Genomic DNA, 25,019 nt, shown 5'->3' with positions numbered 1-25,019 from the left:
GGAATATGGAGCTTCAAGCGGAAATTTCTGCTGAGGAATGGGGGTCTATGCGGCAAGGAGTTTCCGGATGCTCTCGTAACATACCGGCATTAGAGAATTCCTTGAAAGTAATTTCCAGATGGTATTTACCCCATCCCGACTAGCTAAATGTATACTTGATTATAACTGCCAGTGTTTTTGTGGCTGCTCTCTAGAGGGTACGATGCTCCACATTTGGTGGACCTGTGCAGTGGCCCATCACATGTGGACTAGAGTTTATAATCTCATTTATTCAGTTACGTCCGTTAACCTTAAAAAAGGATCCTATTGAGGTCTTACATTTTAACCTCATGGACTGCGCTCACTGGTCACTTTTTTCTTTAGGACTACTAAACAGACTATTGCCGGTACTTGGAAATCCTCTACAATTTGAGGAGGTCAGGTCCACAATCCAAGGTTTCTTTATCAACGAAAAATTGACGGTGGTATTGGAAGATAAACATAAGTTTCTGTTTGGCAACCATGGTGGATTATCAACCAGTTTCTCATTTTACTACTAAATTTACTAATCAATGATGTGTTGGGTTTAGCCTCTCCTCTCCCCTTATGTGGGTATCGTGTCTCCCAGCTCTCCCCCCCCCCCCCGGTGAACTCCTCCTTATTGCTGGTCTGTTTCTCTCTCTCTCTGTGCTCCTTTCCTTTTGTTTTCCCTGTTTGATTCTTTTTTTTTTTTCTTTTTCTCTTTTTTTTGTATGGTTTGTTTAAATTAGACAGATTGTCTGCCATTTATTTTGGTTGTCTTACAAGTCTGATTGTCAGGGACAACATTGCCTTATGAAAGCGTTGCTCTCTATGCGTTTTCTTTTTCTATATGTAACTTTTATATTTGTGAAAGTGGTTGTGGGCAGCCCTTTGCCTTCCATAGTGTTATCGAGACCCCTGCGTGGGTCTTGTATGGGTATCTCTGTGCTTGCCGTGTGTTGTTGCCCTATCTTTGTTTGTTGTTGCTCTGTACCATATGATTTGTCATGGTTTGTATGTTTCTTTTGACATGCCTAATACAATCTTTGGTAAAAGACAAATTGCTGATAATGCTCCCAGAGTTACCTAGTACTGGGGCATAATTATACTGGGGCATCCTAGTGATATTCGTCAGTGGTGTAAAATACTCAGCTGGCTGCCAAACACGTGGTTTCTGGGGATATTCTATAGGCAGTTGAATTCTGCTTGACGCATGAATATTTCTCTGGTAGAACGAGCTTTGGTTCCATGTATAGGAGGAAGACTTCTCTCCTTTGTATGATAACTGAATATTCTTCACAAGTTAGAAAGCTACAGAATGTGAAGAAGTTGTCTGACCAAGCTGTAAAAACAGTGCAAAGAAGGAATGACAAAATCTATTCAAGCAGAAAGTAATGCTCAAAAGAGTGATGGAGCAATCCACAACTAACAAATGGGGCAAATTAGAATACTCTCCAGTGAAAGAAGAAAAAATAGTCATGATCGAAAGTAGGGATGCACCTATACCATTTTTTTTTTTTTTTTTTTTTAAAAGGAGTACATGTAATGATACTTTTTCTCAAGTACTCATCAGTACCAATTACCTATACCAATTTTACTGTCATGTGACAGTTTTTTTTAAGACCAATAAATAATTAGACTTATGAATAACTAAATCAAAAAAGACTTTACCCTGGGGATTTAGTGATAGTCCAGCAGTGTATGAATTTATATATTTATTTACAAATTAAATATTAAATGTAGGGGGGTGTGGTCAAGATGGCAACCTGAGCAGACGTGAGTGACCGAAGCTCTACACAAGCCTGTTGCATTTATCCGGTTTTTATAGGGATCTCTGGGTGACAGGGTATATACACCTCAGCATCTCAGGGCATGACCAGAGGTTGCTTTGGGACTAGACATAAGCGGATCTCAGCCTCTAAACTGTCATGGTCTGTGAAGGGAAAGGCGCCTTGGGACTTCCTAACATGGCTACCCAGACTGAGGCAGGGGACCCCGCAGAGTTGAAGCCCGATCAATTTACTGCCCTTATGCAAGCCATCTTGGTCTGTCAGACCAAGCTCACGGCTAAGATAGACCTTTTGCAGACTGACATTGGGCTGATTAGGACAGACATTGGCTTACTGAGGTAGAGAGGCACATTGGCAACTCAGAAGACTCCGTTCGGGAACACCATGCCTCCCTACATAACCTCAAAGTCAAGGTGAAATCCCTGGAATCCCTTGCGGAAGACATGGAGAACAGGAACTGCCGGAATAACCTTCAGGTAGTCGGGCTGCCGCAGGGTGCGGACGGCCAAGATCCTGTGGCCTTCATGGAGTGCTTACTGCGCATGCTCCTCCCTCAGGCACCATTTTCTCCCTTTTTTGCGGTAGAGCGAGCTCATAGGATGCCACCAGCGATGGGCCCGCCAGGTGCTCCACCACACACCTTCATCCTTTGCCTCCTCAACTTCCGGGATAGAGACATGGTGCTGCTGGAGACGCAGAAATTTAAGGCGCTGCATTATGAGAATGTTAAGCTTATGCTCCCCCTCGATTACTCGGTGGAAACGCAGAGGCTCTGGAGGACCTTCAACCCAAATTCACACTCGAGGTTTAAAGTACATTATGCTATTCCCGGCTTGCCTCCTTGTGGAGGATGCTACCCGGGGATCATCTCTGGACTAGACTCTACCCCTGGACCTGCTACAGATGTTCCCTCCTGACCTATTACTGAGGATCCTGCCTGCTTATCTGTTGTGCCAGATCCTGCTAGTCTCTTGTGCCCATACGAGCCTCCAAGCAGCTGATGAGGTTACCTATCCATGGGAAAGATCTATGAACATTTTCTGCAACCTCCTGTTAGCTGGGTATTGAAGGTATTGAATCCCTCCTGGATTTGAGAAGAGGGCAGCCCCTAAGTACATACGTTTGTGCCCTTAGTCAACACTCAGACTAAGTGTTTTCTCCTTGGCCTTTATAGTGGATTCCATTATCCTACAGGCTGTTTACTGGACTGTCTGCAGACTGAATTGGTCACACAAAAGTTATCTGTATTCATCTTCACTATCTTCTATGTATTTCCCCCCCCCCCCCAATAGGGATTGTTTCTATTGTTTGGATTCAGGTATTAAGCACTCCAAGTTTCCCAATGGAGATGCCAGGAGAGTCTGGGTTGGGTTTTGTTCATTTCTGTTTTTTTGTTGGGGAATGTTCTTAGCAGTGGTTTTCAACTTCAACAGCAGGGTTTTTTTTTTTTTAATTTCTGTACATGGGTACTGGGTTGCGGGCGGGATTCATCTCTGTATGTCTATTGTGCTGGGAGCGTACCTTCCCCTGGGCCTTTGGAACCATTTCTATCCTGTTAGATTTATAGGTTACTCTTTCTCATGACTTCCATAAGATTTATCTCCTGGAATGTACGGGGGTTGAAAGCAAAAATCAAGAAGTACAACCCTCATATGTGTATACTTCAGGAAACTCACTTAGTGGGCAGTAAAGTTTTGAGCTTAAAGAAACCCTGGGTGAGCCATTATTGCCATGCAGCTTTTTCAGCATATGTCCTTTAATTATACCCTGTTGAATCTTAAATCAGATCACGAGGGAAGGTATGTGCTGGTACATGCAGTCATTGATGCAATTGGCATGCTTATTTTAGGCCTATATGTGCACCCGCTGGTCATGGCATTATATCTACATACCTTGACTACCCTTTTATCTGGTTATACTACTGATAATATTATAATTGCAGGGCATTTCAACGTGTTGCCAAATCCATCTTTAAATAAGCTTACTCCTGATGCTGCTGTGGACTCCCCACTAAGTGGGTGTCTCTCTATGGATTATACACTGTTCCAAAAAATTAAACACTTTTTTAAAATCAGAGTATAGCATCAAGTCAATTAAACTCCTGGGATATTGATTTTGTCCGTTAAGTAAGTTCCAGCTGCTTTGGTGTTAATGAAATTAACAAGTGCACTAGAGGAGCAACAGTGGGCTGACCCCCAAAACAGGAATGGTTTTACAGGTGGAGCCACTGACATTTTTTTCACTACTCACCTTTTCGGTTTTTTACTAGTTTTGCATGGAGACGATACCTGGATCCTACACAGGCAGTCCAACTCCTCCAGGATGGCACATCAATACGTGCCATTACCAGAAGGTTTGTGGTGTCTCCCAGCACAGTCTCAAGAGCATGGAGGAGATTCCAGGAGACAGACAGTTACTCTAGGGGAGCTGGACAGGGCCGTAGGTCCTTAACCCATCAGGACTGTATCTGCTCCTTTGTGCAAGGAGGAACAGGATGAGCACTGCCAGAGCCCTACAAAATTACCTCCAGCAGGCCACTGGTGTGAATGTCTCTGACCAAACCATCAGAAAAAAGACATCATGAGAGTAGTCTGAGGGCCCGACGTCCTCTAGTGGGCCCTGTGCTCACTGCCCGGCACCATAGAGCCCAATTGGCATTTGCCATTGAACACCAGAATTGGCAGGTCTGCCACTGGCACATTGTGCTTTGCACAGATGAGAGCAGGTTCACCCTGAGCATATGTGACAGACGTGAAAGGGTCGTGGAAAACGTTATGCTGCCTGTAACGTCGTTCAGCATGATCGTTTTGGTGGTGGGTCAGTGATGGCCTGGGGAGACATAACCATAGACGGATGCACAAATCTCTACAGGCTAGACAATGGCACCCAGGGCCAATTAAATGAATTAACGCGCAAGAGCTTGATGTGTCTAAACGAGTCTAGAAGTGTTCACATGTCAAGCATTTTTTCTGTCAAAGCACTGTTGCCAGGAAAGGCATTTAGGAGAGTTGGGCAAACATCTACATGCACGATGCCTTAACTAGACTCCCATAAATCCATTACCTTGTTCATAAAATGAAAAGTAACAGGAAAAATTCAGGCATCCAGAATGAACTCACCTGTGCCCCGTTAGAGCAAGTCAGAGAGATCTCTACAATGAAAACCACTTCAGACGATATAACTGCATCAGAGGTAGTATAGTAGGACGGGACAATGGAAGGTTCTGTGCAAGTTTCACCTGAAAATAAACATAGAAAACTGTAAAGTAGGTTAGAATAGGCCTAGTCAAACCTCACCCGGAATTAGAAGCCAGCTTTAAAACGCTAAAAGCTAGCACAACTTGTATATGACTACTTGTATATATTGTCCTCTATCCCACTGAAGCCAGCGATGGGACCTGATCATGTGACCGGACTAGAGCAGCCTCAGAATAGGTAAGAATAGACTTCTTTCCTTGTTAGACTGGGGAGGTGGAAATGCATTACAGTATATTGTGGTGTGCTTAAATGAAGATGTGTTGCAGGTGTCATTCAAAATGGGTTTATTGTAGTGTTAAACCCTAAACCAAACTTCAATATACAGTCAGGTCCATAAATATTGGGACATTGACATAATTCTAACATTTTTGGCTCTATACACCACCACAATAGATTTGAAATGAAACTAACAAGATGTGCTTTAACTGCAGACTGTCAGCTTTAATTTGAGGGTATTTACCCTCAAATTAATAGCAATTAGGTGAACGGTGTAGGAATTACAACAGTTTGCATATGTGCCTACATATGCCTTAACCACTTGTTAAGGGACCAAAAGTAATGGGACAATTGGCTTCTCAGCTGTTCCATGGCCAGGTGTGTGCTATTCCCTCATTATCCCAATTACAATGAGCAGATAAAAGGTCCAGAGTTCATTTCAAGTGTGCTATATGCATTCGGAATCTGTTGCTGTCAACTCTCAAGATGAGATCCAAAGAGCTGTCACTATCAGTGAAGCAAGCCATCATTAGGCTGAAAAAACAAACCCATCAGAGAGATAGCAAAAACATTAGGCGTGGCCAAAACAATGGTTTGGAACATTCTTAAAAAGAAGGAACGCACTGGTGAGCTCAGCAACACCAAAAGACCCGGAAGACTATGGAAAACAACTGTGGTGGATGACCGAAGAATTCTTTCCCTGGTGAAGAAAACACCCTTCACAACAGTTGGCCAGATCAAGAACACTCTCCAGGAGGTAGGTGTATGTGTGTCAAAGTCAACAATCGAGAGAAGACTTCACCAGAGTGAATACAGAGGGTTCACCACAAGATGTAAACCATCGGTGAGCCTCAAAAACAGGAAGGCCAGATTAGAGTTTGCCAAACGACATCTAAAAAAGCCTTCACAGTTCTGGAACAACATCCTATGGACATATGAGACCAAAATCAACTTGTACCAGCGTGATGGGAAGTGAAGAGTATGGAGAAGGAAAGGAACTGCTCATGATCCTAAGCATACCACCTCATCAGTGAAGCATGGTGGTGGTAGTGTCATGGCGTGGGCATATATGGCTGCCAATGGAATTGGTTCTCTTGTATTTATTGATGATGTGACTGCTGACAAAAGCAGCAGGATGAATTCTGAAGTGTTTTGGGCAATATTATCTGCTCATATTCAGCCAAATGCTTCAGAACTCATTGGACGCTGCTTCACAGTGCAGATGGACAATGACCCAAAGCATACTGCAAAAGCAACCAAAGAGGTTTTTAAGGGAAAGCAGTGGAATGTTATGCAATGGCCAAGTCAATCACCTGACCTGAATTCGATTGAGCATGCATTTCACTTGCTGAAGACAAAGCTGAAGGGAAAATGCCCCAAGAACAAGCAGGAACTGAAGACAGTTGCAGTAGAGGCCTGGCAGAGCATCACCAGGGATGAAACCCAGCGTCTGGTGATGTCTATGTGTTCCAGACTTCAGGCTGAAATTGACTGCAAAGGATTTGCAACCAAGTATTAAAAAGTGAAAGTTTGATTTATGATTATTATTCTGTCCCATTACTTTTAGTCCCTTAACAAGTGGGAGGCACATATGCAAACTGTTGTAATTCCTACACCGTTCACCTGATTTGGATGTAAATATCCTCAAATTAAAGATGACAGTCTGCAGTTAAAGCACATCTTGTTTGTTTCATTTCAAATCCATTGTGGTGGTGTATAGAGCCAAAAATTTTAGAATTGTGTCGATGTCCCAATATTTATGGACCTGACTGTATTGTAGCTCACCAATCCTTACATGTGGTGGCTGCATTAGTTTTAATTTTAGGCTTTTCCCCTCTGTTTTCACCTGGTGATCTAGCCAGTAACATACAGTGGGGCAAAAAAGTATTTAGTCAGCCACCAATTGTGCAAGTTCTCCCACTTAAAAAGATGAGAGAGGCCTGTAATTGGCATCATAGGGAGACCTCAACTATGAGAGACAAAATGAGAAAAAAAATCCAGACAATCACATTGGCTGATTTAGAAAGAATTTATTTGCAAATTATGGTGGAAAATAAGTATTTGGTCACCTACAAACAAGCAAGATTTCTTACAGACCTGTACCTTCTTCAAGAGGCTCCTCTGTCCTGCACTCATTACCTGTATCAATGGCACCTGTTTGAACTTGTTATCAGTATAAAAGACACCTGTCCACAACCTCAAACAGTCACACTCCAAACTCCACTATGGTGAAGAGCAAAGAGCTGTCGAAGGACACCAGAAACAAAATTGTAGACCTGAACCAGGCTGGGAAGACTGAATCTGCAATAGGCAAGCAGCTTGGTGTGAACAAATAAACTGTGGGAGCAATAATTAGAAAATGGAAGACATACAAGACCACTGATAATCTCCCTTGATCTGGGGCTCCGCGCAAGATCTCACCCCGTGGGTTCAAAATGATCACAAGAACGGTGAGAAAAAATCCCAGGACCACACGGGGGGACCCAGTGAATGACCTGCAGAGAGCTGGCACCAATGTAACAAAGGCTACCATCAGTAACACACTACGCCGCAAGGGGCTCAGATCCTGCAGTGCCAGACGTGTCCCCCTGCTTAAGCCAGTACATGTCCGGGCCCGTCTGAAGTTTGCTAGCGAGCATTTGGATGATCCAGAAGAGGATTGGGAGAATGTCATATGGTCAGATGAAACCAAAATAGAACTGTTTGGTAGACACATAACTCGTCGTGTTTGGAGGAGAGAGAATGCTGAGTTGCATCCAAAGAACACCATACCTACTGTGAAGCATGGGGGTGGCAACATCATGCTTTGGGGCTGTTTCTCCGCAAAGGGACCAGGACGACTGATCCATGTACAGGACAGAATGAATGGGGCCATGTATCGTGAGATTTTGAGTGCAAACCTCCTTCCATCAGCAAGGGCATTGAAGATGAAACGTGGCTGGGTCTTCCAACATGACAATGATCCCAAACATACCGCCCGGGCAATGAAGGAGTGGCTTCGCAAGAAGCATTTCAAGGTCCTGGAGTGGCCTAGCCAGTCTCCAGATCTCAACCCCATAGAAAACCTTTGGAGGGAGTTGAAAGTCCGTGTCGCCCAGCGACAGCCCCAAAACATCACTGCTCTAGAGGAGATCTGCATGGAGGAATGGGCCAACATACCAGCAACAGTGTGTGCCAACCTTGTGAAGACTTACAGGAAACGTTTGACCTCTGTCATTGCCAGCAAAGGATATATAACAAAGTATTGAGATGAACTTTTGATATTGACCAAATACTTTTTTTCCACCATAATTTGCAAATAAATTCTTTCCAAATCAGCCAATGTGATTGTCTGGATTTTTTTTCTCATTTTGTCTCTCATAGTTGAGGTCTCCCTATGATGCCAATTACAGGCCTCTCTCATCTTTTTAAGTGGGAGAGCTTGCACAATTGGTGGCTGACTAAATACTTTTTTGCCCCATTGTACCTCCTGTATTAGAGTGCCCCCACACTGGATGAAGGAGCATAGGGGGCACCTTTGGACAGCAGCATTGTCAGTCTGTTGGAAGAAGAGTTTTAGATGTACTAGCAGATCTAGATACACTATCAAACTGAAGCCAAACTCCAGCTCACACTGCAGTTACACAAGCTGTTATAGCAAACAGTTTTATTCTTTTTGGATAAACGTTTGACACGAATAAACAAAGGCTGATCATTGTAAGCACCCCTGTCAGTGGTAAATGGTTTGTCTCTACACTCTAATTGCTACATTTTGTGGACAGCTTGTTCTGTTGAAAAACAACAGACTTACTGGTTGGATCACCAGATGAAAATAAATGAAGGAAAGCCTAAAAAAGAAAAAAACTAAAGCAGTCATCACATCTAAGAATGAGTAAGCTGCAAAATAATATGTTTGTTTCTGGGTGTATTATTGTTTTAAGGTTTGTGCCATGCCAACACATACAGTAGGTGTAAAGCCATGCCTAAATATCACTCAAATCCTACAATTACAGCTGAAGTTAAAAGATTTCTTGCCATCTTTTCTTCAGTGATACTTTAAGGGTAGATTTACTAAAACTGGTGCACTTGGAATACGGTGCAGCTTTGCATGGTAGCCAGCTTCTAACTTCAGCTTGGTCAAATAAGCTTTGACAATAAAACCTGGATGCTGATTGGTTTCTAGGCAGAGCTGCACCATGCAGTTTTAGTGAATAACCCCTAGTGTCTTTTTCACAGGGCAGAACTTTCGGTGCTGAGGGCATTCCTAGCTCAGGGTCCAACAATGAAGTAAACTCAAGGAGGTCACGATAGGCCCTGTATTCAATTTTTTAATGAACACAAGGTGTTCTGATTGGATGAGGTGGAAAAGAGATGTTACCACGTCATCCAATCACAGAATGCCTCCTATTTACTGAAAAAATACATTTGCTAAATGGTGCAGGTACTGAAAGAGTGACTGAGTCCAGTGAATCAGAAGCAAATGTTACACTAGCACCCAGAATAGAACAGCACTGACTGTACAGTCTTCCAGATGTAACTTATTGATAATTACATGTAACCAAGCTGGCACACTGTACATTTATAAACAGAATGTTCCTGGAGTTCAGCTTAAATGATAACTTTTAGGACATGTTCACACCAGATCAACCAGGATTGGCACATTGGCACTGTGTCTCCCAGCACACACAATTAGCACGGCTCCCTGGTGTGAATAATCCCTTAACATTTAGGCTGGGATCACATATTTGTGTAACAGTATCACACAGTGCCCAGTTATGCTTGTGTTGGTGCTATTCACAGCACCTGTACACACAGTAATGTATTACCATGCGTTGCATTAAGAAAAGGGATGGCCATGCTGGCAGCCTTAAAGCAATGTGTGTTAATGCAATGCTCACAAATGATCCTGGCTTCAAGGCATAAGAAAAACAAATCACAGGTAAAAAAGTTGCCAAAATCAAGTGCACCAGTTCTAATCTATTTGCTTCTATTACCTTAAAGTTCCTAAAGCTGAACTCCAGGTATTATCTTTATTGCATTTGTATGCTAGTCCAGCCTGGACCAAATGTAAGTATGTACTTCTCATAAGGCCAATGGGGAAGTGCTACTACAGTGACTGCTGCAATGGCTTCCCTTACACATAGTCGCCACAAAGGATCATTTGCTCAGCAATGCCAACATTCATTCTTTGTTTTTCTATGAACATAAAGCGTTCTCTGGATGGACAAGGTGGAGAGGCTATTGGCAAAGACATCATGATCCCCACTTCGTCTAATCAGAGAATGCCTTGTGGTCATTAACGGCAAAGTTTACCTTTTCCAGAAAAAATGTCTATACACTCAAGGGATAAAATGCTTATCACTTATATTGTCACACCTCTAAGCCATTTGCACTACCCTGAAGTCTGGGCAAAAAACTCCCAGTTAGCAATCTCCATGTCTTGTTGCTAGGACATGAAAACCATTGACACTCACTCCCAGCATTACAGGAGCTAAATAGAGTTGATTCCTATCCCAGCAACAAGGCAAGACATAGAGATTGCCTAGGTATGGTATATACATACTTACATTACTCCACACTAGACCATTGTAATTATGCAAAAGCTTTATAGGATACGTTGGGGGCAGCACAGTGGCTAAAAGGTTAGCACTTCTGCCTGGCAGCACTAGGGTCGTTGGTTCAAATCCCAACCACGGCACCTCCTGCTTGGAGTTCACATGCTCTCCCTGTTTCCTTCCACTCTCCAAAGACATGCTGGTAGGTTAATTGGATCCTGTACAATCTCCTTTAGAATATATGAGGACACACCATCTATCCAATCACTCTGTATCCAGTGAGGCAGGCCCTTGCACTACATAGCTGATGGTAGATGTAAAGGAGATTATACAGATTGTATAGTGTATGGTGAGCTTTACAGAACCCAGAATAAAATTCTCCGGTTTTCAAAACTACAGCTCTATCCACATAGGCAGTTATTTGATCTCTCAGCACATACTGCCAAATGAATGATCTATGCAAGATAAAAGGTAACCACTTGCCCTCCAGAGGATTTACCTCCCTTTCTGACCAGGCCATTCTTGGCATTACGGTGCTGCGTTACTTTGACAATTGTGCGGTCATGTAATGCAGCACCCAAATGAAATTTACATCCTTTTTTTCCCACAAATTGAGCTTTCTCTCAGTGGTATTTGATCGCCTGTGCATTTTTTTATATTTTGCGCTATGAAAAAAAAAGACTGACATTTTTGAGAAAATAAAACAATATTTTTTACTTTTTTGCTATTAAACCTGTCCAGGAAAAAAAAACAAAAACAAAAAACAAATAAATTTCATCATAAATTTAGGCCAAAATGTATTCTGCTACGTCTTTGTTAAATAAAAAATCCCAATACGTTTAAATTGATTGGTTTACGTGAAAGTTATAGCATTTACAAAATTGTGATATAAATGGCTCTCATTTTTTGTTTCTTTTTTTTACTAGTAATGGCGGCGATCAGTGACTTATAGTGGGATTGCGGCGGACACTCTGACACTAAGGGGGAAACTGACTTGGTGTCACTGACATCCCCAGTGACACCAATACAGTGATCAGTGTTACTAAAAAGCACTGACACTGTACTAATGGCATTGGGCATGAAGGGGTTAACATATGGGGCAATGCTGTGTGACGTTTTACTTGATGTTCTGTGTTTGTGCTTCACTGTAAGCACACTGCTTTGCATGGCTGTGCTGTGCACGGCCATGCAAAGCAGTGTGCAGATGCTGACAGGGAGGAGAACTGTTTTGTTTACTAACAGTCCTCCCCCCCAATCAGAGATCCTCGGCAATCACCGGGCGCTGGCGAGTAATCACTGGCTGGGACCCGGTGATTGACAGCTGCGGCCGCAGATATATATTTTCCAGGGGCGGCACAGTGGCTTAGTGGTTAGCACGTCTGCCGTGCAGTAAATGGGTCATGGGTTTAATTCCCAACCATGGCACTTCCTGCATGGAGTTTGCATTTTCTACCTGTGCTTGCGTGTGTTTCCTCTGGGTACTCCAGTTTCCTCCCATGCTCCAAAGACATGCTGGTAGGTTAATTGGCTCCTGTCTAAATTGTCCTAGTTTCATACCTGACCAATACGGGATCTCCTGCATGGTAGGGGTTGGGGGAAAGACCTGGCAACGTACCCTGTAAAATAATTGCTAAGAGAATTCATGGAAAAGTCGCTTACGAGTGATGGTCCATGCAATCGCCAAGGGTCGGATACGACTGAATGGATAGATAAGATAGATATATTTTCCAGAAAGTATTCACAGTGCTTAACTTTTGCCACATTTTGTTATGTTACAGCCAGCCATATTCCAAAATGAATTACATTAATTTTTCCCTCAACATTCTACAAACAATACCCCATAATGACAACGTGAAAGAAACTCGTTTTGAAATCTATGCAATTCATTAAACAAAAAAAAAAACAAAAAAACAAACATGTACATAAGTATTCACAGTCTTTGCTCAATACTTTGTTGAAGCACCTTTAGCATTAATTACAACCTCAAGACGTTTTGAGTATGATGCTACAAGTTTGGTACACCTATTTTGCAATTTTTCCCATTCTTCTTTGCAGTACCTCTAAAGCTCCATCAGGTTGGATGGGGACCGTTGGTGCACAGCCATTTTCAGATCTCTCCAGAGATGTTCAATTGGGTTCAAGTCTGGGCAACTCCAAGACATTCACAGAGTTGGCCCATAGCCACTCCTTTGTTATGTGGGCTGTGTGCTTAGGGTAGTTGTCCTGTTGAAAGATGAACCATTGCCCCAGTCTAAGGTCCAGAGCGCTCTGGAACAGGTTTTCATCAAGGATGTCTTTGCTGCATTCATCTTCCCTTTGATCCTGACTAGTCCCCAGGGTGTATTTGATTTAAATCAAACTGATTTTAATCACGATTTAAATCACTAGTCAGTAAGGCTTGATTTAAATCATAGTTTTCTACATAAAGACTAATTCTTGCATGTATAACTTTAATATGCAAGTAGATGAAGATTTTTAGAATAACAACTTTTCATATTAGTTTTTTTATCCTGTTTAATAGGTTAATCATTCATATTTGGACAACTTTTCTGTTGTACTTAGGAAGGAGAAAAATAATCATTACCTTAATAATACCAATTTAAATAGATTTATTCAACTGAAACAATAACATTACAGCATGTTATTTGCTTAAACAAACATCCATGTTTGTTAACTAATTTGGCTAAACAAAATATATATATTTTAAGAAACTTAGACTGTCAGCCCCTTCCTCCTCACACTTAGTTTCACTTTCTTCTTGTGCAGATCTATTCCACTCAAACAATCAGAAAAATATTGTTTCTATTCTATTCACTGAACTTCTTAAACTTAGCACTGAAGGGGTTGATTCTGTATTCATAGGTTTGTAGAAGTTAGGATTAAGGTCTTTTTCTTAACTCTGTTCATGTTATAACATTTTTGCTGTGAAGAAGAGGCATGTGATCTCCACTGAGTCAAATTCAGTTTTGGGAACTGCAAAAGTAAACCGAGCATCTGTGATAATATCTTATAGGCAGAGAAACTGCCCAATAATCTTACAAAAACCATTGGAAGAGCATGACATTGTGAATGGATTAATCTAATTTATTTACCAAAAAAATTAAACATATACAGCCTTACTCTACATAAATAAAAACAAATCTTTATTTCATGATGGAATAACCTTTGGATGGTAATATATTTTCCTCAAAAAGCATTTTATTTTAAAAAATCCGATTTAAATAAAAAAAATCCGATTTTTAAAAAAAAAATCATTGATTTTTATCCACCCTGCTAGTCCTCCAGTTCCTGTCGCTGAAAAACATCCCCAAAGCATGATGTTGCCACCACCATGCTTCACTGCAGGGATGGTATTGGCCAGGTGGTGAGCGGTGCCTGGTTTCCTCCAGACATAACGCTTGGTATTCAGGCCAAAGAGTTCAATCTTTCACCATGAGAAAAAAAAAAAACTCTGGTCTGATGAAACAGAGTCCCTCAGGTGCCTTTTGGCAAACTCAAGGTGGGCTGCCATTTGCCTTTTACTGAGGAGTGGCTTCCATCTGACCACTCTACCATACAGGCCTAATCAGTGGAATGCTGCAGAGATGGTTGTTCTTCTGGAAGGTTCTCATCTCTCCACAGAGAAATGCTGGAGCTCTTTTCAGAGTGACCATCGGGTGCTTGGTTACCTCCCTGGCTAAGGCCCTTCTCCCTTGATCGCTCCTTTTCGGCCGGGTGGCCCGCTCTAGGAATATTCCTGGTGGTTCCAAACTTTTTCCATTTATCGATGTTGGAGGCCACTGTGCTCATTGGGATGCTGCAGAAATGTTTCCCCAGATCTGTGCCTTGATACAATCCTGTCTCTGAGGTCTACGGACAATTCCTTGGACTTCATGACTTGGTTTGTGTTCTGACATGCACTGTTAACTGTGGGACCTTATATAGACAGGTTTATGCCTTTCCTAATCATGTCCAATCAACTGAATTTCCCACAGGTGGACTCCAATCAAGTTGTGGAAATGTCTCAAAGATGATCAGTGGGAACAGGATGCACCAGAGCTCAATTTTGAGTGTCATGGCAAAGGCTGTGAATACTTATGTACATGTGTTTTTTTTATTTTTAATAAATTTCAAAGACTTCAAAACAAACTTCTTTCTAGTTGCCATTGTAGGGTATTGTTTGCAGAATGTTGAAGAAAAAAAAAAAAGAGTTTAAACCATTTTGGAAAAATGTTGCAAAATTTAAGCACTGTGAATACTTTCTGGATGCACTGAACATGATTTTACACACAGCTGCTGCTCTGTAGCAGTATTTCTGCTATAGTATGGAGCTAAAGTGGTTAACCACTTGCCCTCCTGAGGATTTACCCACTCTTCCTCACCAGGCTATTTTTTGCATTACGGCGCTGCATTACTGTAGCCTTCCTAGCAGTCTGATTATGTCCATATTTCTGTGCTCAAAGCAGTACATTTTTTTGCATGGAAATATGTAGTTATTTTGCAGACCTGTAATTTTTAGGAATAACTCACTGAAATCTGTCCGAACAAGAGTCTAGTAAACATTCCGGTATGTTAAAATTTGAAACACGAAATCATAAATTATAATTTAATAAATAATCAGAAAAAATAAATTTAATTCAATAATAATCAAACCAAAAACACTGAAATTTGAAATATAGTGCCAAGTTCGCACATCACTGAGCAGTCGCAAAATCGTTTTCAGTGTCTGATGACGAATTTCCCCATGAATCATCACTCAATTCTGCAAGTGTTCTGATTTACTATCGCTTTTCTCTAGCTGGTCTAAAACCGCTTTTGACCTAAAGGGATGCTTTTTGGACGCCATGAACTTTTCTCAGTTTCAAGGCAGAAAGAACAGTAAAAATGCAGGCAGGGCACAGGACAAAGCACTAGGGCCAAAATGTATGTGAAATGCTTTGACACAGTAATGTTTTACTATGCAATTTTAGTGAATGTCACTTCTACAATTTTCAAATTTCCCGCCAGTTCCGTCCCAACATCGCAGGGAACTTAACCCAGAAGACGGGTGCCGGCATCAGATGGTGGACATTGCGGGAGCGCAGGACAAGGTACGTGAAGAAGAGATCCCGGAGCAGCGCCGCAGGGTATTCCCGAGCGTAGCTTGGGGTTACCGTTTGTGGTGCTGAAACTTTACCCTGAGCTACGCTCGGGAATACCTCCAGGGAGGTTAACTGACAATTGGGTGGTCATGCGACACTGCACCCAAATGCAATTTACGTCCTTTTTTTCCCCCGCGAATTGAGCTTTCTTTCGGTGGTATTTGATCGCCTGTGTGTTTATTATTGGGCTATAGAAAAAACAAAAAAAAACCCGACAATTTTGAAAGAAAAAAAAAAAAAAACAACATTTTTTTACTTTTTGCTATTAAACATTGTAACGGAACCGACCCAGACTGTGCTTGGGTACTTCCGTTAGAATACCGCTTCCCCGTCCGAACACCAACAACAGACACCACAGCCGACCATACAAGACTAGACGACACCAGTCTTGAAGTAAACCAGGAAGTAGACTACTTTATTTGAACACAGATACAAGATACATACACCTTGGGGAAAATCCCCCCTCCTTGCATAAGGACACAGGGCGGGACAATCCACATTTAGTAACAAGAGACCCACAGGTATTTAAACTTTACACCAGCAGACAGTGCCATCAGGAGGGAGGGCTGCTGGAGACACCCCCCCCCCACACTAAGCTAATACACATAATATGAAACAATCCACAACCCCCCACCTATCGCCTAAACATGTCTACACAGTCTAAGACAAAGCCCACACAGTATTAGGACAGATCACCCTGTACCCCTAACAGGCACAGAGTGATTTCCACATAAGAGGGATAGGGGGAGCTGAGACAGGGGTCGCCCCCACCTCTCCAAAGTGAGCTGGGTTCCATAGGCCCCCCACCCACCCAAAGGGACTCCCGTCACAAACATGTCCAGTTTCCCCTCCCCCTTATTTGTTTGGGGGGGTCCAATATTGCTAGTTGCTTGTCGTACTAGTTTTCTACTCTATTCACATGTACGATCTATAAGCGGTTCTGTCGTTACTTGTTTCGGTGCTGTTCCATATGGACGAACAATTTTTGCCCATCATTCTCTGTTTCCTTTTGCTGCAGATTGCGTATCACATTGTACCATGTTGTTTTTGTACCTATGTTGTATTGTGTGTCTGGTCAATAAACCACTCCGTTTGACGTTACCCCCCCCCCCCCAACAAAAAAAACATGTCTCGTAAAAAATAAAATAAAAAAAATCAAGTTTCGTCATAAATTTAGGACAAATATATTCTGCCACATGTCTTTGCTAAAACAAAAATCCTAATATGAGTAAATTAATTGGTTTATGTGAAAGTTATAGCATTTACAAATGGCGGTATATATACTGGAATTTTTTTTTTTCATACTAGTAATGGCAGCAATCAGCAACTTATAGTGGTACTGCGGCAGGCATTCTGACACTTGGGGGAACTGACTTGGTGTCACTGACAACCCCAGTAACACCAATACAGTGATCAGTGCTAAAAACAAACAAAAAAACAATGACACTGTACTAAGGACACTGGGCAGGAAAGGGTTAACATGAGGGGTGATCAAAGGGTTAACTGTGTGCTAGGAGTGTTTTACTGGGGGCTGGTGTGTTGGTGCTTCACTGTATGTACACTGCTTACAGTGTGCCCGAGCCGACAGGGAGGACTGTTAGTATAAAGCAGCCCTCCTCCCTGTTGGAGATCCTCGGTAATCACCAGCCGGGACCCGGTAATTCACAGCTGTACCTGGCGGCGCAGGTAGGGTGCTCACGCGCTCCCCCTACCCCAAAATACGAGATGTTGCACACCCCTGCCGCCCTGCAGCAGTATATCTGCGGTAAGGATGTGGTTAAGGTAGAAAAAAATAATAATCATCGATGCCTGTGTATTTAGTGAGAACAGTGATCACTGATTGATTGCATTTCATTTAGTAGTCATGCACCTGGAGGTGAGTACTTGATGCAGGGTGTGTGCTAGTGAGATCAGCTAAACAAAAGCAAACAAGGGTGCACTCTCATCGTGCATTACCATGGTACACCACGTGTTTATTGTGTAAACAAATAGATGTATACTCACAAACCAAAGGGAAATAAAAAGCAGAATATGTAGTCCCCAATGGCAGTCAATACAATGCTGTGCCCTAATTAGGGATAATCTGCCGCGTTTCGGGAGAGGAACCCCGTCAGCTTATCCCTAATTAGGGCACAGCATTGTATTGACTGCCAATGTAGACTACATATGCTGCTTTTTATTTTCCTTTGGTTTGTGAGTATACATCTATTTGTTTACACAATAAACACGTGGTGTACCAAGGTAATGCAGGATGAGAGTGTGCCCTTGTTTGCTTTTGTTTATTAGTATCCAGATTCCCCTTTCTTTGAAGAGCTGCACCTCCTCAGTTGGCATTCTGAATTCCTTCTAGTCTGCATGAAGATTTGAGTGCTGGTTTCGTTTGTTTTTAGTGAGATCAGCGGATCAACTCCTTTTTGTGTGATGACCTAAAATCTCTCCAAGAGATAACTCAGAAATAACAGGGAAGTTTTTTATTTAATACAACCAACTGGACACTGAGATAAAGATGTGTGGAAAAAAAAATGGAAAGCTTTTGAATTTCTGCAAAACAAGGATATTATTGCTATATTGGTACACAGGGGAGCTGAATTTAGAAGAAAAGAAAAAAAAAAGTGATCTTATCCTTTAAAGCTTTACGAATGCCTCGGTTAACGTAATTTTTGGTTTATGAATGAAAATCCATTGAAAATAATGCCTTGGTTTACAAATTTTTTTTGTAATACAAAGTGTATGTCGGTGCCAATTTTTAAATGCAATTGCCAACTTTTTTATCCATCACTATAGTTTACAGAATTAGCTGTCACTTTCCCTGGAGCTAAAGGATAGTTTTTTTCTTTTGTCTCAGGAAACAAACTAAAAGGAATCATTGTTTCTTTTAACTTGGGGAAATAAACTAAAAGGAAACTTTCTTTTAGCTGGGGGGAAAGTGACAACTGAATCTCTGAGCTATAGTGAAGAAAAACAAAAAAAACGGTAATTACATTTAAAAACCGGCACTGACATATAGTAACAGCGACTTTTTTTCCCCACTTTTATCTGACTTCCGGAACGGATTAGTTTTCAATGCATTCCTATGGGAAACCGCAGTTTCAGTTTACGAATTTTTCACAATACGAAATGCCTCAGAGAACGCATTAAATTTATAAACCGAGGTACACCTGTATGTATATTCCATCCCTAAGGAAGCAGAGAAACACAGTAGCAGCCAGTACTAATCCAGTAATCCTCATTGTCATTCGGGTCTAATACCAAGCTGCCACCCTGCAGCACTGTGAATACAGGGGGTCAGCGCCATTAACAGACAGCCTTGTATTTTTCTCAATGAATACAAGGCCTTCTCTGGTTGGACAAGGTGGAGATCATGATGCCACTGCCCTCCCTCTCCACCTCATCCAATTAGAATACCTTGTTTTCAACACAAGATGTTCTGTACATGGCGGCAGCGCCAAGCAAGTGACCTGTGTCCACTATGCAGCAGGGCAGCATAGACCTGGAAATAGGATACCTGGAATAGTCTACTATAGTGATTCGGCCAGATGAGGAATATTGGCCCAAGCTGTGTCAGTGCAAAAATATCCATAAGCTCCTGGAGGGCAGGGCTAAGGTGAATGTACAATATGCGTAACATTGTCAGTGCTACACAAGTGCCTGTAATAAACAAAACCTGGAGCTCAGCTTTAAAACTGTACAGCTCACTTCAGTGGTTCGGCCTATAGAACGCCCAACCAATGGTTCGGAGCTGACATTCCTCTAGCATGGGGTACACTATGAGGGGATCACTGAAGAGACCCCACCATAAATCCATTGCCATGCAATATGTGACTGAGGTTGGGATTCGAACCCACCACGCGACTTGTATCAATACTCTTCACACACACACGACCTAACCACTGCGCTATCCTTCCGCAATCAGTCAGACTTTTAAGACACAAAGTGACATACAGTAAGCGCAACCTTCGCTAACATTACTTAGCAACATATTTATTACACCAATAGAATCTATTCTCACCTCTACAGGTCGCCGCAATCAGCAACAAAGCCGCCAACAAACCGAACACTCCTTCCATGGTCCTAGCCTACACGTAACACTACTACTAGAAAAGAAAGTCAAAGGAAGAAGGAGGAGTCGCCACTAGGCCACCTCAGCTTGAAACATAACGCGTCACTACTTGGGAGGATAACGGACGCCATGTCTAATGCTGGTAAAATTTTAAAATAACAATGGATAAATATATGAGTATTTATGATTAAAACATTTCCCCGGTATAAAATATCAGGCAGGTAGCAATCACACGTCGTACGTTCTTGCAAATATTTATTTTCCAGGCTTAAACATGGCGTCTAAGTAACTTCCTTTCAGAGACAAAAGCACTTGTCAGGCACTTGTATAGGCATGCGCACTGAGATATTGGGCGGGGAATCTGTATAGTAGCTTTTTGCTCAGAAAGTCAATTGACAGTCCTTGGGATTAAAGAGTTTAGCATGGTTGGAAGGACGCTGTCTGCTTGTTACAGGTTCCTTCGGTCTCCTCTGTTTGTCAGAGCCGGATTCGGGCACCAGGTAGTATAGCAATTACTTTCATTCTCCATGGTACTTTTTTCTAGAACTGGTGTATGTATGTTGTTTCACTGTCGAGCAATATTACAGGAGGTGACATTAGAAATGTAGACATGCAATCTTAATACTTCCTGTCTAGCAGAATAGCTGAGGTTTTGCCTTTATAGGCAATTTAAAAAAAAAATACTTTATAAATATGATGCAGTCTGCTATAAGCATTAAAGTGGAGCTCCAGTAAAAATGTAAAAAAATAAAAGTCTGCAGCTACAAAAACTAGCTGCTGACTTTTAAAAACAGACACTCACTTGTCCCTTGATCCAGCCGGTTTAATCTGCCGTCCTCTCTTCCCAGCGCTGGCATCTTAAATGTGGGCACCTAGCTGTGACAGTTTGTGACAAGTAGCTCTGTACCTTGTGAATGGACTCCTAGTCTTCTGGAACCTGTCACATGTCCCAGAAGACTACAGGGAGGGAGGGGGAAGACCAACTTCCACTTCTGATTGCCTAGATGATTGCAGCAGAAGTGGGAGCGGGTAAAAATTGTGTACCCGCTTCCCAAAGGTGTCGATCCTTAACAGGGAGTGGGGACGAGGCCTTAAAGTGCAACTTTTAAGTGTTTGTAAACCTCAGACATGTAATATGAACAAAGCATATCCCTCTGTAGTGTATACTTGTCTCAGTCCAGAGTATTAAGTGTCATTTCTCTCTGCTGTCTTGTTGCTATTTAACAGGAGGGATCTCCAGCACACAAAACCTGTGGTTGACAGCCTCAGCTCTGTTCCTGTATGCTGTGTAATGAAGGTATGCCCCTTCCTTCCAGTGAGCTCTCTGCTCTCCTCCCTGAGTGTAACTTCAGTTTCCCACTCCCTACTTTGAGTGGCTGCACAGGAAATATGGCCGCAGATAAACAGGTACCACTTACGTAGGAGGATTTGTTTCATCTCTGTATTTCACCAGAGGCCAGTCACTTCACTTTATGGGCTCTTTTAGGCTTGTATTTAAGGTGGGGGTGTAGAAATACCTCAACAGTGTGTTTTCAACACCCTTCAGCTGCCTTTCCTTAAGGGGGTTGTAAACTTTTACATATACCCAGTGAAGTGATTGGCCTCAGGTAGTGCACAGAAATGAAGCAAACCCCCCTACATAAGCTGTACCTGTTTACTTTCAGCCCTCTCTTCTCTACAGCTGTTCAAAATGCAGCTTGGCTGAGCTTTTAGAAAGCCGGGGGCGGGGAGCTGATGTCATACTCTGCGGAGCCTATTGAGTGAGCTCTGAGAGCTAATTGGAAGGAAGAGGCACACCTCCCTTCACATAGCACCCAGGAACAGAGCTGAGGCTGTCGATCAAAGTCACCTTTTTTTTTCTTGGTATCAGGAGAACGTCTCACAAGTGACTCTGCCAGATAGCAGAGGAATAAAGCAGCAGATAGAAAGGACACAATGCTCTGGATTCAGGCTACACACTATAGAGGGGTATGCTTTGTTCATATTTCATGTCTGAGGTTTCAAACCACTTTAATGCTACCAAGGCAGCAGACAGGGGAGTATACATGCTGTGGTTGCAATGCTTTGGACCTGCGGCCAAAACTTTTGTTCCTGTCGTCTTTCTCCCTGCCCGCGCCCCCCCCCCATCCTATCCACTACCAACAACACCACCATCAATCCCTCCCCGCAAGCCAAAGTCCTTGGCGTCATTTTGGACTTAAACCTTTCCTTCCAACCTCATGTCAAATTACTTACAAACACATGCAGGCTCCACCTCCGCAACATCGCCAAGATACGCTCCTTCCTTACCCCAGACACCACTAAGTTACTCGTTCACTCCCTGATTATCTCACGCCTTGACTACTGCAACTCCCTCCTCACCAGGCTACCCCAGTGCAGGCTCTCCTCGCTTCAGACCATCCTGAACTCAGCGGCTAGACTCATCCACCTCACCAACCGCTCCACCTCTGCCACCCCCTCTGCCTATCCCTCCACTGGCTCCCTATTGCCCAACGCACAAATTCAAACTACTCACTCTGACCTATAAAGCCATTCACAACACTGCCCCTAACTACCTCACCAACCTGATTCCCAGGTACCACCCTACCCGTTCCCTTCGCTCTTCACAGGACCTCCTTCTATCTTGCTCCCTGGTCGTCTCCTCCCACGCACGACTGCAAGACTTCTCCAGGTCCTCCCCCATCCTCTGGAACTCACTACCCCAATCCATCAGACTGTCACCTTCCCTCCTCACCTTCAGGCGCTCCCTGAAAACCCACCTCTTCAGGGAAGCCTACCCCACCCTCACCTAACAGCCGTTCTCCTTCATTCCTCCCACCACTCCATCCCCCACAGCCATTTCCTCCTGTACCACTACCCCCTCCCTTCTAGATTGTAAGCTCTAAAGAGTAGGGCCCTCTAACCCCTCGTGTGCTGTTTGTAGTTGCTGTACTGTTTCATGTATTGTCCCCCCTTCTATTGTACAGCGCTGAGCAAACCCTTTGGCGCTATATAAACTCAATGTAGTAATAATAATAATAATAATTGCCACCATGTGCGACCCATTCAAGCAAATGGGGATGTACCGCAAAAGTCCCATCAGCTATGTGTTTGTGGTGTGTTGGTGTGGAATTTACAGGATTAAAACAGGCCGCAAGGAGACCTAATATCACCACCACACTGCCGGTCAAACTCCTCTGAAAAGCATTCTGAATGCTTATTGCTTTTCAGGGGTGAAGTCCAAACTTAGCCTTACCCAGCAGTTTGTTTTTCTGAGTATGCCTGTAACATAGGTAATTTTTTAATAACTGCTATGATTTATTGATTTTCTAGCAATACAAATAAAAATAAAAACACTGGGGAAGAGTTACTAAAACCGGAGAACACAGAATCTGGTGCAGCTGTGTATGGTAGTCAATTACCTTCTAACTTCAGCTTGTTCAATTTAAGCAATTTAAGCTAAGTACAGACAGTACATATGGATAATTTTGCAAATACACCAGTTTGCCTAAAAGATCAATCAACATAGTGAATGTTTAAAAAGTAGTCTAGTATTGCCTCATCACCATACTGTGTCCAGATTCCCTGTCTATACCTGTTATGGTCACAGCCTAAATTTTGGGAATTTATTTCAGTGATAAATGTAAACAGGTCAAATAGGGTAAATCTTCCTAACAGGAGCATGGACATCAATGAAACCCTGGAGTTTTGATCCCTTTCCATGCAATCAAAACTAAAGAAAAAAGTTTTTCCTTTTGGTTATTCCTTAAAGGATACGTTAACCTTTTTGGAAATTCTTTGAGTGTTTTATTTCAATGTGTTTTAGCTAACCACTCTCGTTCATATTTTAATGCAGGGGCTACCCTTTTTTAAATTGCCAAGTACTTGCTGATATCAATTACTGATGCTTTGAGGTGCGATTTGGTTCAATACAAAATGTATGGACACAAATTGCACCGCAAAAAGAATAGCATGCAATTTGAACAAAAATGCGATTCCTGTCCAAATCAAATGTGGTTTTCCCACTGCCCCCAGGCTGTCATAGTTCACACAGGAGTGGTGCAGGAAGATTTTCCTCAGCGGAGAGTGGGTTTGTGGGGATGTATACTATGGTTGCAGATCAGGGTGGATAAAAATCTAAATTTTTTTTTTTTTTTTTTTAATTTAAATCAAATTTATTTTAATAAAATGCTTTTGGGGTAAAAATCTATCTAAAGATAGTTTTCTATTTAAGATACATTACTAATAATTTAGTTTATTCAGTATGAAATGGAGCTTAGTAGGCTAGAAAGAGAAAAAGAAACGCCTCTAAGTGCAGTATAAGACAATGTTTATTGGCAAACAATGTAGAACCACTTACATTGTGTAAATTCAAAGTACGCTCAACTGGGTAGGTGAATGGCTGTGTCCTTTCTGTGCCAGCTGCGTCCGCACTGAGAAGACCGTAGATGTGTCAGTGTCTACGGTTTTCTCAGTGCAGACGCGGCTGACACGGAAAGGACACAGCCATTCACCTACTTAGTTGAGCTTACTTTGAATTTACACAATGTGAGTGGTTCTACATTTGCCAATAAGCATTGTCTTATACTGCACTTTGAGGCACTTCTTTTTCTCTTCCATACAGTTTGCTACTACTACATGAAGCTGGCCCTAGTGCTCTATGGACTTTTTAGCCTTATATTGGACTTTATGGTTTTATAATGTTTCAGTAGCACTCCTTACATATAGGAGCTGGGTGTTTGCTCTTTATGCTGATTTTCCTCTGTATGGAGTTTTTTGTTATGTAGCAAGAGGCTGTATATTCTGCACTATTTACGTTTTTGGTAAACTTATTAAATGAATCCAAGCTCTGCAAGCTGAGATAACATGCACTGCATTGATACATTCACACAATTTCAGAGTAACCATTAGAAAAAACATGAAATAAAAGAATGAGTAGTTTTCCAACTATATGTGAATAACATATTAACCTAAAATTGGTTCTGATAGCGCTGTTTTACTAACCTGACAGCTTATTATTCTAAAAAGGAAACCTCCATTTGGTTTGCAAATATTAAAGATTC

At 42.2% G+C, this 25,019-nt stretch overlaps 2 protein-coding genes and 1 non-coding gene across 8 annotated transcripts in view; 1 reads left to right on the top strand and 2 right to left on the bottom strand.

The window, feature by feature from the left end:
- Window positions 1–20,078, bottom strand: part of SSR4 (signal sequence receptor subunit 4) — a 45,555-nt gene extending 25,477 nt beyond the window's left edge. The window contains exons 1-2 of one of the 2 annotated variants that reach the window (XM_089660780.1): window positions 19,927–20,078; window positions 4,910–5,028 (exon numbers count right to left, since the gene is read on the bottom strand). In XM_089660780.1, coding sequence (XP_089516906.1) covers window positions 4,910–5,028; window positions 19,927–19,984 — 177 coding nt within the window. In that variant the 5' untranslated portion in view covers window positions 19,985–20,078. The remainder of the gene's footprint in view (window positions 1–4,909; window positions 5,029–19,926) is intronic. The other variant, XM_089660779.1, reaches the window with a different exon arrangement.
- Window positions 19,599–19,730, bottom strand: LOC149437666 (small nucleolar RNA SNORA42/SNORA80 family). Its single transcript, XR_016308029.1, has one exon. It is a non-coding gene; the product is annotated as a small nucleolar RNA SNORA42/SNORA80 family (small nucleolar RNA).
- Window positions 20,079–20,315: 237 nt separating the features above from the next.
- Window positions 20,316–25,019, top strand: part of IDH3G (isocitrate dehydrogenase (NAD(+)) 3 non-catalytic subunit gamma) — a 251,666-nt gene continuing 246,962 nt past the window's right edge. For 3 of the 5 annotated variants that reach the window (XM_089660776.1, XM_089660774.1, XM_089660775.1), the window contains exon 1: window positions 20,317–20,477. In XM_089660776.1, coding sequence (XP_089516902.1) covers window positions 20,400–20,477 — 78 coding nt within the window. In that variant the 5' untranslated portion in view covers window positions 20,317–20,399. Of the gene's footprint in view, window positions 20,478–25,019 lie in introns of all 5 variants that reach the window. The other 2 variants (XM_089660777.1, XM_089660778.1) reach the window with 1 other exon arrangement.

The sequence above is a fragment of the Staurois parvus genome, unplaced genomic scaffold (genome assembly GCF_062004578.1).
Source record: "Staurois parvus isolate SC_StPar_1 unplaced genomic scaffold, SC_StPar_1.0 ptg001272l, whole genome shotgun sequence".
Lineage (NCBI taxonomy): Eukaryota > Metazoa > Chordata > Amphibia > Anura > Ranidae > Staurois > Staurois parvus.
This window is presented reverse-complemented; position numbering and strand designations above follow the sequence as displayed.